We start from the raw sequence: 13,998 nt of genomic DNA, 5'->3' as shown, positions 1-13,998 counted from the left end.
GTTGCTATAGCATTTTCAAAACAGGTAACAATACAGCTCTACATGTGTGTCTCATGTCCTATTATCGGAAAATCTGAACATGTTAGTAGATGCCTTTTAAAAATTACAGTATTTTGAGGGTAACCCTGGTAAATATAACACAAACTTTAGTTTGGTTAGAGTACAGGGTTTTTAACTATTTTAAGGAACTTTATATCGAATCATTTTACTAAATAACTAAAATGGTAATGGACACAGTTAAATTTGAGTTTCCCTATAAAGCCTCCAACTTCTCTACTTTTTCTCTTTTTAAGTTTCTTTTTAAAATGGTTGGTTACTAGTAGCTCAGGAAGATGGGAAGAGGCACAGTTGTCTCCTCTCTTTAGCTGCAGAAATAGTCTTAAACATTTTCAGCCACGCCGGATTATCCAAGTGTAGTCTACAAAAAAAACATACATACATGAAACAGAGAGGCAGTATTTAAAATACAAACGTGTAGACGGAAATCAAGGGAGTCAGATGTTAACAAGAAACTCACGGTTCGAATTAGCCGGAGGAAACCCAAGGAAGTGCTGAAATTGGCCTTTTGAGTTTGCAAACTAAACTGATCATTATTTCGGCTGATGTTTGTCGAGAACCTGCTGTGTGACAGGTAGGGCTTAGGCACTGGGGATAAAATGATGTTTAAGACTAAGACCCCACCAGCTGAAATTGATGGCCTGGCTGTTTGACTGACACCATAATTTGTGGAGAAGGCAGCCAACTGGTTCGAGAGCACTGGGGCCTAAAATACAGATGACAAGAAAACGCACACACACCGAACAAAGGAGAGGAGCAAAGTCGCCAGGAGCAAAAGATGAAGTGCCAGAAGAAACTGTGTCCCACCATGGACAATAAAGGCTGTGCCGGGAAAAAAGAGAAGACCCGCTGGCATTGCACCGGGTTCCACAAAGCAACACGGTAACCTTGTCACGCAAAGCACAGGCTCTGGGAAGTTAGTGAGAGAGCCATGCCCAGTGGGACATTGTATACCTGCTCTTCTAGTGTGTGGGTAGATGGGGCATGGGTGGGAAAGGCTGCACGGACATTCACTCTATACCGAAGTGGAGCTTCGGCTGGTGCTGGATTCCTTAGCCGGCTTCATTCTCATCATGATCAGATGAGATAAAGATAAGGATTCTCATCATGCATCAGAGGGCTTCAAACTCAGCTCCTCAGTTGAAACAGTGATTGGTTCTCTGCACAACACTCAGTAGGAGACTGTTACAGTCGAGGACTCAGATCTCACCAAAAAGCAAAGCAAAGGGTAGGTCCAGTTGACTTGTATTTTGTCGGGATGGATTTGACACGCAGCGTGTTCTCGGAGTTAGGTGACCTAATGTTTTAGGTTAAAGTAATAATAACTGAGTAGGAATAGCAGACAGGAGCATGTAGCATCCTTTGCAAAAATATTTACTTGAATTAAATTATACATTTAATTTTCTTCAAGAAGCCTGGGAAATGAAATAAGGAGCATTTGCAGCTTCTGGGGAAGGCAAGTCAGTCTTCCTGAGTGTTAATGGGGTAGAGTGATTTCCTTTTTCCATGTGGGATAGCTTGTATCAGACGGAACACTGGAATTTTCCGGAGTCAAACTGGATGGAGAAGTTGGAGAGATGGCTCAGCTAGCAAGAGCACTGTGAAGAGGGCCAGGGGGCTCAATTCCCTGCACCAGGTGACTCATGACTACCCATAACACCAGTTCAAGGGAGACTGACACACCCTTCAAATGGGCGCCCCTATTGCCTGCGTACACCCAGACATGTGTGTGCGCATACTTGTGCACACAGACACACACACACACACACACACACACACACACACACACACACACACACAAAGAAATTAGACCTGAGAGCATACCCGTTGTCACAGTCTTGTACTCTAGATCTATAGGCTTTGAAGTTGATCATTTATTAGACATATTGCATACATCTGAGTCAGTGCCTATGAACAGGTCCTGGAACCCTTCCCAGGACTCACCAGTGACTCCACAAGTCAGAGAATGAGAATGATCCAGAAATCGTCACGGTTATCACCAAGGCAGAGTCAGGACATTTCCTTTTCCCGTTCAGCACACACAGGTCCCACCCTGTCCATGTTTGCATTTAGTGATATTTTGCTTTTTAAGTGTGGCCTTGGCTGTAATTGTGAGTGGACAGCTGCTTTCAAGAGTTCAGGATAAGCTAGCCCATAGTGCAATTTTCCTCTGAAGTCTCACTGCTTCCTAGCATCTTTTCTTATCAGAGGCAAGGACACTGGTTAAGCAGAAAACTACTCCACCTTTGATAACTTTGTCACACAGCAGCGAAGACAGTTTTCATGTTGAGATGCTTCTTAAACATTGAAGAGAACGCTGAGAGAAACTGATGTGGAATACATCGTTCACCAGATTTCTTCTAGCTGGCCTTTCAAGGCTGAACATCTTCAGCTCAGCCTTAGAAATAACATTTAGATATGAGATCTGGGTCTTGAAGCTGAGCTTCTCTGTGTCTGTATTAAATATGCTGGGAGTAGAAGCACCTGGTGAACTGGGATTCCCCTTAGCAAACACTGCTTTATCTTTTGAACCACGTCTGTTTCTAAGCTGAGTTATTATACAGTTGTACTTTTTGTTTTAATGAAAGAAAAAAAATGAAGGAAGGAGGTTAAAATTACTATTTTTAAGTCATAAAGAATATTTCACAGAAATAGAAAACTATCATTTTCTACATCTTTGATTACTCTTCTCCTTTTGACAAACTTTGAACAAAGATTCTAAAACCGTCTTTGACAGCCGACAGTCCCGTGTCAGTCAGCTCCTTTCTCTGTCTCCACTCCCATCCTAGTTTGGATGTCCTTTCTGTAAATCTCATGACCTTGCCTTTCTTTCTGTAGATAAAACAGCCAGAGATGTTTTCGTAGTGTGCATCCGATCATGTCAGCCGTTAATGGTTTCTTCACACTTAGAATAAAATGCAAAGTCCTTTCCCCAGCCCATTGTACCTCAAAACATTGCCGGGCGTCGGCAGCTACCGCGTCTCTGTGCTGGTTACACTGAGTTTTGATGAACTCGCTCACCCACAAAGCGCCTTTATGTCTTCCACGACTGCAGCGATTTTACTTCCTCTTAAAGATCACTTTCATTAAGAGGGTCTTTCGAGATTACAGCCCATGCAGACTCTAAGCACAATCAATTCATTTCGGCTGTTTTCGGTTATTATTCAGCGTGACGAGAATTTATCAGGCACTAACTGTGTGACGGAGCACACATTAAGTGTCTGCTCTTCACAGAGCTTTGATTGGAAGCAAAGAGGCACCAGCATCCAGTCCTGCCTTCCAGTCCCATACTGCACAGGAAGTAGAAGACTCCTGAGCTGCCTCAGTTTTGTTCCATTCCTGCTGGCATCAGAGGAGGCAACTCCTTGGAAGTCTGATCCTCCTCTGGTTCTCACTGCTTGCTTCTGCAAGGTTTCCTCCACCCGTGGGGGCTGGGAAGGAAGAACACAGGGAACAGATGCGGCAAAGGTCACCTCCTTGAGTCACGTGACCTGCCCTTTACACTTCCTTCCTGATGTGTGAAGTGGGATCACGGTGTTTCGGGAGGCTCTTGATTAAATAAGGAACTTGAGAAATAGAACATTGTTCAAAAGTTACTCTGCTTCTAATAAAAGAATAATTTCCCGCTCCGTTCTCAGGTACCTGAGTGCTGAGGTTAAGACTTCTACAGGAATGTGCTTCTTTAGTTTTTAAATAAAGTGTGTGCTTTCACTCCATAGGAGTGCTACTCTGTCCTATTCCTCTGCTTTGGGGAGATACATCTTTCTCTCTCAGTCTGTCAATCCAGCTGGCCCAGTGTCTTTCTGCTGCGTTGTTAGAAGGCAGTTGTTTCCCATTTGTTAGCAAGGCTACCACAAACATTCAGGTCTACCTCACACGCCCACTCTGCTGTCTTCTAAACTTTCCAACTCACCGCTCAGCCCTCCTCTTTCAAACTAATTATTACCCTGACACCGTTTAACCCGCCACGTCTTTCTTTTACGCAGAAACATTGAGAGATGCCACCTTATTGCCCACATGATGTATTTAAAGTCCATTAGTCAGTCATCTGGTGTGCTCCATGATCCGGCTTTAGTCTGCCTTTCAATTGTGGCCTGTCGTTTCTCTTCCGGGTGTGCGCTTGGTGTGCTTGTCTCTTTTGCTGCTTTGCATTACCGCCCGCCTGACTCTGTGCGTTTGCTTACATCATTTTCCTCTGCCCAACCTTCTCTAATCTCCTTCCCATTCAGGAATACTGACTTTTACTTGCGTTTCTGGTTCTTAATTCTGCATTCAGGTTTGTTACCTGTTTGCCTTTGCGTGCCTCCCAGAGACGCTTCCTACGGTAGAGACCCACCACTCATCTTAATTTAGCTTGAGTACTCGACATCTTGTTCCACATTGCCCTTTTCACAAATGTAAAGAAGCACCCCTCCCCCTGGCCCGGAAGGCGTGAAAATGAACACCAGGGGAAAGGTTAAACTTGCAGAACTCACTTTATCCTTTCTAAGAGGAACTAGGTATAATTTTTCAGAGGTCTTGATTCACCTTTATTAAATTATGCTACATGAGTTATTACTCAGCTCAATAAAACTATTGGTATTTGTAAAAGATTTACCCTACCAGCAGACTAATGGCAAAACACCGACCCATTCAGGTGAGTCCCGATGGTTATCTGTAGGGGCCTCGGGCTTGCAGAAACTCTGTGTGCTCTCTGAAGAGGAGCCCTGTCTTCTTATCATAGATAAACACAACCCCGAGTAACAGTTGCCTTAAGTGGTTTCCTATTAACGGCTTCCTCTCTCTTTCTGCAGTACTTTGGAACTTTACTCGTGATCTTCTGCGTAGAACTGGCTTGTGGTGTGTGGACATACGAGCAGGAAGTTATGGTGAGTTCCCGGTGGGAAGGAATTAAAGTCTGGAACAACATCTAGGTTGACCTTTGAGTCAGGTTCTGGAGAGTGACTGTGGTACGTGATTGTTTCTTTGTATGACCGCATTATACAATAAGGATGAACATCCCTGATTCCCTGGTATTTCTGAAAAAGCACACACACACACACATTTCCAAGTCATAATTTTAAATCTTTATCTTGTGATACTGTGATACATCTTTAATTCCATAGACTGCCTACATGTGGACGTCATGAACTAGGACTAGCCTAAGAGAATTACCCCAGCTTCTGAGTTAGGAAGGAAGGAATTAGCCTGTGCTTGCTGGAGAGTGCCCTAGTGCCTCCTTTAAACTGGATCCTTGCTGACCACAGCTGAAAATGGTGAGGCAGGAAGCTACTGTCTCCTGTTTCTAAGGAGCTGCACCACACCGCACTCTGAGAAGTACGTCGGAAGGCTTGCTGTGTGCTCACCTTGGTATAAAAGCTCACAGCTTGTAATCTGGCTGCTTGAAAAACAGGAGTTAAATCAGGAACAGATAAACCAGTTAAACAACCCCATAACTCCTAAGGAAATAGAAGCAGTCATTAAAGGTCTCCCAAACAAAAAGAGCCCAGGTCCAGACGGGTTTAGTGCAGAATTCTATCAGACCTTCGTAGAAGACCTCATACCAATATTATCCAAACTATTCCACAAAATTGAAACAGATGGATCACTACCGAATTCCTTCTATGAAGCCACAATTACTCTTATACCTAAACCACACAAAGACACAACAAAGAAAGAGAACTTCAGACCAATTTCCCTTATGAATATCGACGCAAAAATACTCAATAAAATTCTGGCAAACTGAATCCAAGAGCACATCAAAACAATCATCCACCATGATCAAGTAGGCTTCATCCCAGGCATGCAGGGATGGTTTAATATACAGAAAACCATCAACGTAATCCATTATATAAACAAACTGAAAGAACAAAACCACATGATCATTTCATTAGATGCTGAGAAAGCATTTGACAAAATTCAACACCCCTTCATGATAAAAGTCCTGGAAAGAATAGGAATTCAAGGCCCATACCTAAACATAGTAAAAGCCATATACAGCAAACCAGTTGCTAACATTAAACTAAATGGAGAGAAACTTGAAGCAATCCCACTAAAATCAGGGACTAGACAAGGCTGCCCACTCTCTCCCTACTTATTCAATATAGTTCTTGAAGTTCTAGCCAGAGCAATCAGACAACAAAAGGAGGTCAAGGGGATACAGATCGGAAAAGAAGAAGTCAAAATATCACTATTTGCAGATGATATGATAGTTTATTTAAGTGATCCCAAAAGTTCCACCAGAGAACTACTAAAGCTGATAAACAACTTCAGCAAAGTGGCTGGGTATAAAATTAACTCAAATAAATCAGTAGCCTTCCTCTACACAAAAGAGAAACAAGCCGAGAAAGAAATTAGGGAAATGACACCCTTCATAATAGACCCAAATAATATAAAGTACCTCGGTGTGACTTTAACCAAGCAAGTAAAAGAGCTGTACAATAAGAACTTCAAGACTCTGAAGAAAGAAATTGAAGAAGTCCTCAGAAGATGGAAAGATCTCCCATGCTCATGGATTGGCAGGATTAATATAGTAAAAATGGCCATTTTACCAAAAGCGATCTACAGATTCAATGCAATCCCCATCAAAATACCAATCCAATTCTTCAAAGAGTTAGAACAATTTGCAAATTCATCTGGAATAACAAAAAACCCAGGATAGCTAAAACTATCCTCAACAATAAAAGGACTTCAGGGGGAATCACTATCCCTGAACTCAAGCAGTATTACAGAGCAATAGTGATAAAAACTGCATGGTATTGGTACAGAGACAGACAGATAGACCAATGGAATAGAATTGAAGACCCAGAAATGAACCCACACACCTATGGTCACTTGATTTTTGACAAAGGAGCCAAAATCATCAAATGGAAAAAAGATAGCATTTTCAGCAAATGGTGCTGGTTCAACTGGAGGTCAACATGTAGAAGAATGCAGATTGATCCATGCTTATCACCCTGTACAAAGCTTAAGTCCAAGTGGATCAAGGACCTCCACATCAAACCTGATACACTCAAACTAATGGAAGAAAAACTAGGGAAGCATCTGGAACACATGGGCACTGGAGAAAATTTCCTGAACAAAACACCAATGGCTTATGCTCTAAGATCAAGAATCGACAAATGGGATCTCATAAAACTGCAAAGCTTCTGTAAGGCAAAGGACAAAACGGCAACCAACAGATTGGGAAAAGATCTTTACCAATCCTACAACAGATAGAGGCCTTATATCCAAAATATACAAAGAACTCAAGAAGTTAGACCGCAGGGAGACAAATAACCCTATTAAAAAATGGGGTTCAGAGCTAAACAGAGAATTCACAGCTGAGGAATGCCGAATGGCTGAGAAACACCTAAAGAAATGTTCAACATCTTTAGTCATAAGGGAAATGCAAATCAAAACAACCCTGAGATTTCACCTCACACCAGTGAGAATGGCTAAGATCAAAAACTCAGGTGCCAACAAATGCTGGCGAGGATGCGGAGAAAGAGGAACACTCCTCCATTGTTGGTGGGATTGCAGACTGGTACAACCATTCTGGAAATCAGTCTGGAGGTTCCTCAGAAAATTGGACATTGAACTGCCTGAGGATCCAGCCATACCTCTCTTGGGCATATACCCAAAAGATGCTCCAACATATAAAAAAGACACGTGCTCCACTATGTTCATTGCAGCCTTATTTATAATAGCCAGAAGCTGGAAAGAACCCAGATGTCCTTCAACAGAGGAATGGATACAGAAAATGTGGTACATCTACACAATGGAATATTACTCAGCTATCAAAAACAATGACTTTATGAAATTCGTAGGCAAATGGTCGGAACTGGAAAATATCATCCTGAGTGAGCTAACCCAATCACAGAAAAACACACATGGTATGCACTCATTGATAAGTGGCTATTAGCCCAAATGCTTGAATTACCCTAGATGCCCAGAACAAATGAAACTCAAGACGGATGATCAAAATGTGAATGCTTCACTCCTTCTCTAAAAGGGGAACAAGAATACCCTTGGCAGGGAATAGAGAGGCAAAGATTAAAACAGACACAGAAGGAACACCCATTCAGAGCCTGCCCCACATGTGGCCCATGCATATACAGCCACCCAATTAGACAAGATGGATGAAGCAAAGAAGTGCAGACCGACAGGAGCCGGATGTAGATCTCTCCTGAGAGACACAGCCAGAATACAGCAAATACAGAGGCGAATGCCAGCAGCAAACCACTGAACTGAGAATGGGACCCCCGTTGAAGGAATCAGAGAAAGAACTGGAAGAGCTTGAAGGGGCTCGAGACCCCATATGTACAACAATGCCAAGCAACCAGAGCTTCCAGGGATTAAGCCACTACCTAAAGAATATACATGGACTGACCCTGGACTCTGACCTCATAGGTAGCAATGAATATCCTAGTAAGAGCACCAGTGGAAGGGGAAGCCCTGGGTCCTGCGAAGACTGAACCCCCAGTGAACTAGATTTTTGGGGGGAGGGCGACAAGGGGGGGGAGCATGGGGAGGGGAACACCCATAAAGGAGGGGAGGGGGGAGGGGGATGTATGCCCGGAAACCGGGAAAGGGAATAACACTCGAAATGTATATAAGAAATACTCAAGTTAATAAAAAAAAATATGAACTAAAAAAAAAAAAAGAAAAAAAAGAAAAACAGGAGTTCAACCATTTCCCTCTTACTTTGAAGCTAGAGAGACCTTCCTTAGAACAGGAGAGGAGTTTTCCCGGCCTCTCCCACCGGTTGCTTTGTGTTTGATACCAACCCCCACTGCCCACCCCCATCCTCCAGCTTATGCTGGCCCTTGCTTGTGCTGGCTACTGCTTGCTTTGCTCACTTCAGTGGTGAAGTTAAGTACAGTTGTTCCCAGCGTGGAATGGATTTCCACAGCGTGTCTGTGAATGCTGGCTGGTGTCAGTGCCTTAAGGACTCAAGGTGTTTCCTCAAAATGGTGCTTTCCAACATTTTTTGCCCTTGGGCTTTTTGGGGAGAATCACAAAGTGATACTTAATCCCCTGCATTCCTGTGTCCCAGATGTGCCTGGCTAGAATGGTGGGCAGGTAGAGGGGCCCTGGGCACCTGAGGAGTTCCTGGTGAATTTTAAACAGTTAAAAACCCAAGGCCTCTCAAGAGAGGGTGGGAATTTTATATTTGTGTGAGAGATAAGCCAGACATTAGGTGTTGGTATTGTCGATAAGTTATTAAAAATTTGGGGGGTGAATCTGTAGTGGTCCGAGACCGTGAGTATTCAGCGGCTACTGCAGACCAATGACGGCTCAGCCTCCTATGCTAGCATTCATAGCTCTGTGAAGAAATTCATAGTTCCAACCAGGAGGAGTCAGGGGAAGAAGACAGAACCTATGGGAAGTTGAAGAGCCGGGGAAGGTTCTAAGTAGCTCGATATAAATCAAGAATGCACGTGGAAAAACAAAACCATAAACCAAACCAACCAACAATGAAGACAAAAATGACTTCCCTTTAAACTGGAGTTGACTCCATTTTCTTTTTTTCAGTTATATTTCCCTGTTATCCCTACAAACTTTATGTTAGGACATAAAAACAGTAGGAGGGCTCAGATTTTTGCTTTAGCTGCAAGGAATTGATCCTGGCTTTGGTTTTGAAAAATGACCTACATCCCTGGCATGCAAAAAACAGAAGAATCAATCTTAGAAATAACTCTTGGTTCTTTTAATCTTAGCTTTTGGACGTGTTCTACTTGGTGATTAAAATATTTTTGGAAGTGAGTGTCTTTCTATGGATTCCCTTATTTATTTAATTTGGAGACAGGATCTTCATAGCCCAGGCTAGCCTAGAACCCACTCTGTAATGCTGTGTGTCCTCAAATTCATGGCAATCCTCCTGTCTCAACCACCTGAGTGCTGTACTTTTGTCACAAAGCTCCACATCCCATTCGTTTATGGATTTTCTAACTGGATTGTGAATATGCCTTACCGATATATGTTAAATATTTGATAAAGCTGTGGGAAGTTTATGATGAGTTAATTTGTCCTGGAGATGCTTTGATTCTATGAAGCATGAGAACACAAAGGAACTTACATTTGCTTGGTCCCTGTTCCGGTTCCTTTGTCCTGTCCTCAGTGGCTTCAGTCCTAGAGCACTACAAGAACGCACACTCGCTGCCATTCCAGCCACGGCTGGCACACACGTCATTGTTTTGCTTGTGTAAATCTTCCCCATTACATCAGAGGAGGAAGGATGGTTTAAAGTGAAATGTGGAAACCAGCCTTGTAGAAATAAAGTCGCTAAGACTTTTATTGCTTCTGGACTAATAACAATGTAAAAGAAAAGTTAAAGTTTATTATCTGCCAAGTTTCTCGCAGAATCCAACCTTTACATAGAATGGGCTTTGTGCTGTAAGCTGCTTCGTGCAAGCAAGCCCTTCACTGTGTGCTCTGCTTCCTGGCCAGAGCCCAATATGTGCAGCCAGGACCTCAATGGGCCTCTGTTTTCCTGCCACATTTGCTTTCAGATTGATGGTGGCCACGGTGAAGAAACAGCCAGTGTTTGTTTTGGAAAGCAAGAATTTAGTAAAAAAAATATTCTATTAACTAAGTCAAGAGGCTTGACATCTGTCTGTCCCCCCTTTCTTCTTCTTGTTCCTACATGCTCACCGCCATTCCAATTTAAAAAAAAAATCTGTCCATAATATTAACGGTTTCAGATGATATATTTTTGAGAATTTATTTTACTTCCATTCACTTTATGCCCTAACGGATATGAGTTAATAACAATTTATAGTGGGTAGATTGAACTTTGACTAGTTTTCTGAATGGTACTAAACCATATGAATAGAATGTGTTCCCAGGAATTTGATCTTTTTTTTTTGCATTATGTATTTCCAAGTGATCATTAAAAACAAAACAAAATAACTAACAACTACCTGGAAAAGAAATAAGATTGAAGAATTTCTGTGGCCAAGAAAGTTCTTAACTTACTTCTGCTACTGACATTACTATTTTTTTTTCCCCCGGAGATAGCTCTGGCTGTCCTGGAACTTGCTTTATAGACCAGGCTGGCCTGGAGTTTACAAAGATCCACCTGTATCTGCCTCTCAGCTGCTATTACTATTTTTAAATTTAATTTTTAATGGAAAACTTCTGTGCCTATGTATGCTGCGGGCTTATATGTTCAGAGCGTGTACAGGTACAGGCACGCACGGTCAGATGTGGAATCAGAGGAGAACTGGTGTCCTTCTCCATCCATCCCTGCCTTATTCCTTTGAGACAGCATCACTCACTGAATCTAGAGGTTGGCCTTTTCTGCTAGGTTGGTACCCTTAAGCAACCAGTGCCCCACCAGTCTCTGCCTTCCTTCCCACCTCCTGCAGTCCTTGGTTTACAGGCCATACCCTGCCTTTCCCTTTTGATGGAGATCTGAGCTCAGATCCCTGTGTCCTGAGCCTCCTACCCAGCCTGACATTACTATTTTCAATTAGATTTCAAGATGACCCTGGTCTTAGGTTTTCAAGGCTTACACATGCACCTCCCTTTCTGTATCCTGGTTCTTGATCCCCCGCATGAGTTTCGTGAATGCCAGGTTAATTTACCTGAGCTCAGTTCATAAGCAAGTACAAACCGACTTAGTGGATTCACCGACATTGTCGGCTTCAATCCAATCTGCATCCTGTGTGGGGTGAGTGTTGTTGGTGTGCTCAAGGTTGTAGATTTTCATATGTGAGTGAGCTTCGGCCTGGCTGGTTTGTGCTTGGGTGTTGATCACTTGCCTTTTTTTTTTTTTTTTTTACCTCCAGGTGCCAGTACAGTGGTCAGATATGGTTACTTTGAAAGCCAGAATGACAAATTACGGCTTACCCAGGTATAGGTGGCTTACGCATGCTTGGAACTATTTTCAGAGAGAGGTAAGTACCACGGCCCCTGGGGGTAGAAAGTATAGAATAAGGGGCACATTGGGTGCTCCAAGCTTTCGTTTTGATCGTTTTTCTGCCCTAAGATCTGAAGCCTGTGTAGTCGTCCCTGGTGGAATTTTTTCCCAGCATGCCTTGAGTCACACCATGCTTGTCTTTTCTTCCCTCACAGAGCCTTCACCCTCCTTCCTTCTGGTCCACATGAGTTTGTTTAGAAGTGCGCCTGAACTACTCTCGAGTTCCTTTTTCAGGAACTTTTTAATAAACATCCAACGTTTTACTTAGATCTCTCTCTTTTATGATAATTTTTACTACTTTTAGAGTTACCTGTGTTTTAAACATTATTTTAATGTTTTAAAAGATTGTTTCCGTTGGGAATTTAGCTAATATGAACATCATCGTGGGGCTGGGTGTTTGTTTGTTTGTTTGTTTTGAAGTCAGGATGTCCTTGATTCAAATTACTAGCTCTGCTACCAAGTATCAGTTCATTGAACTCCTTAAGCCTCAGTTTCCACACCTATGAAATGGGAACAATAGAGGTACTCAATTCATGGAGTATGGAGAAGAGTGAATGGGGTCATCGACTTGTGCTTATTAACAGTGATATCACAAGACATACTTTTTGTTCCCAAACTGGTTTTACATTTTCATCGGACTATCTTAGATGGAAATCCAGTGACGGGAGATTAATTATCAATTCTGCCTCAGACCGGTTCTCCTAAATCTTTTCCTTGTGAACGGAATGGCTTTCCTAGGAGACCAAGTATCTCAGCCTACCTTCCGTTCCCTCGCTCTGGACCATGAAGCATTTGAGAGGCAGTGTCTTACTAGAATGCCAGCTACTGACTCTATTCTTCCCATGCCCATGGCAGAGGTTCAAGTCTAGGGCAATCTCCAAACCTGGCTTTGTGTCACACTTGTTGAGATGGCAAAATTATCAGTGTCACACAGATTTCCTGTTATTCCGTTGCTTCCTGACTTTGTTTGTTTGTTGCACAATTAGACCAAAGGCAACCAGCCCAGTGAGAAGACATGTGAGGCGCCAGGGCATTTATAGCAAACCGTGTTCAGGAACCACCCCTGCTAGAGCTCCCAGAATCTTTATTCTCTGGAACTTACGATGCAGACTATGATAACCCAGGTTGAGAAATAGCGAACCTCTTTCTGGGTGCCTGCAGGGATAGTGCTACAAATGCTTCATCCTGGGCTTCAAGTGAAATGTCCTCTCTTACCTCATAATGCTAGTTTGCAAGAAAAGAGTGGTGAGTCCATCCACATATCCAGAAGACATTCAAAGTCCCTCTGGAGGGGCATTGAAGTGTCACACGTGGTCACTCAGAACAAGTGTCTTTTCACCATTCTGGAGGCTGAATGTTCAAGAGTACCAGTGTCGATGTCTTTTGAAGCCTCTCCCCTTGGCTTGTAGAAGCCTTTGTCCATGCCTTCCCACTGTCTTGTCTTTATATGAGCCCATGCCTAATTTTCCTCTTTCTATGAGGATATTACTCATAACTGATTGAGGCCCATGTCGTTGACCTTAGTTTAAATTAGTTCCTGTTCTAATGGCTTCCTTGACATGAACAATCTCATTCTGGGGTACAGGGGTTAGAATTTTAACATAAAACTTAGAAGAGGCGAGCCAACTCAGCCTAGGCCATTTTTCTTCTACGATAAACGAGCCTTTGGAACTCCTCATTTCTTGCTCATGGGCTGGAACTGAATGGGTCTTGGATAATTCTTTGGGACCCTTCCCCATACCTTATTTTAAACCACATCTTTTTTTTTTTTATTAACTTGAGTATTTCTTATATACATTTCGAGTGTTATTCCCTTTCCCGGTTTCCGGGCAAACATCCCCCTCCCCCCCCCCTTCCTTATGGGTGTTCCCCTCCCAACCCTCCCCCCATTGCCGCCCTCCCCCCATAGACTAGTTCACTGGGGGTTCAGTCTTAGCAGGACCCAGGGCTTCCCCTTCCACTGGTGCTCTTACTAGGATATTCAATGCTACCTATGGGGTCAGAGTCCAGGGTCAGTCCATGTATAGTCTTTAGGTAGTGGCTTAGTCCCTGGAAGC

General features: G+C 43.0%; 1 protein-coding gene across 6 annotated transcripts in view; it reads left to right on the top strand.

The window, feature by feature from the left end:
- Tspan12 (tetraspanin 12) overlaps positions 1–13,998 on the top strand; it is a 75,469-nt gene that overhangs the window by 36,691 nt on the left and 24,780 nt on the right. For all 6 annotated transcript variants that reach the window (NM_001015026.1, XM_008762788.4, XM_039107771.2 and 3 more), the window contains 2 exons: positions 4,851–4,925; positions 11,811–11,918. In NM_001015026.1, coding sequence (NP_001015026.1) covers positions 4,851–4,925; positions 11,811–11,918 — 183 coding nt within the window. The remainder of the gene's footprint in view (positions 1–4,850; positions 4,926–11,810; positions 11,919–13,998) is intronic.

This window comes from Rattus norvegicus, chromosome 4, assembly GCF_036323735.1.
Source record: "Rattus norvegicus strain BN/NHsdMcwi chromosome 4, GRCr8, whole genome shotgun sequence".
NCBI classification, from domain to species: Eukaryota; Metazoa; Chordata; class Mammalia; order Rodentia; family Muridae; genus Rattus; species Rattus norvegicus.
Note: the sequence above shows the minus strand (reverse complement) of the source record. Positions and strands in the feature narration are given on the sequence as shown.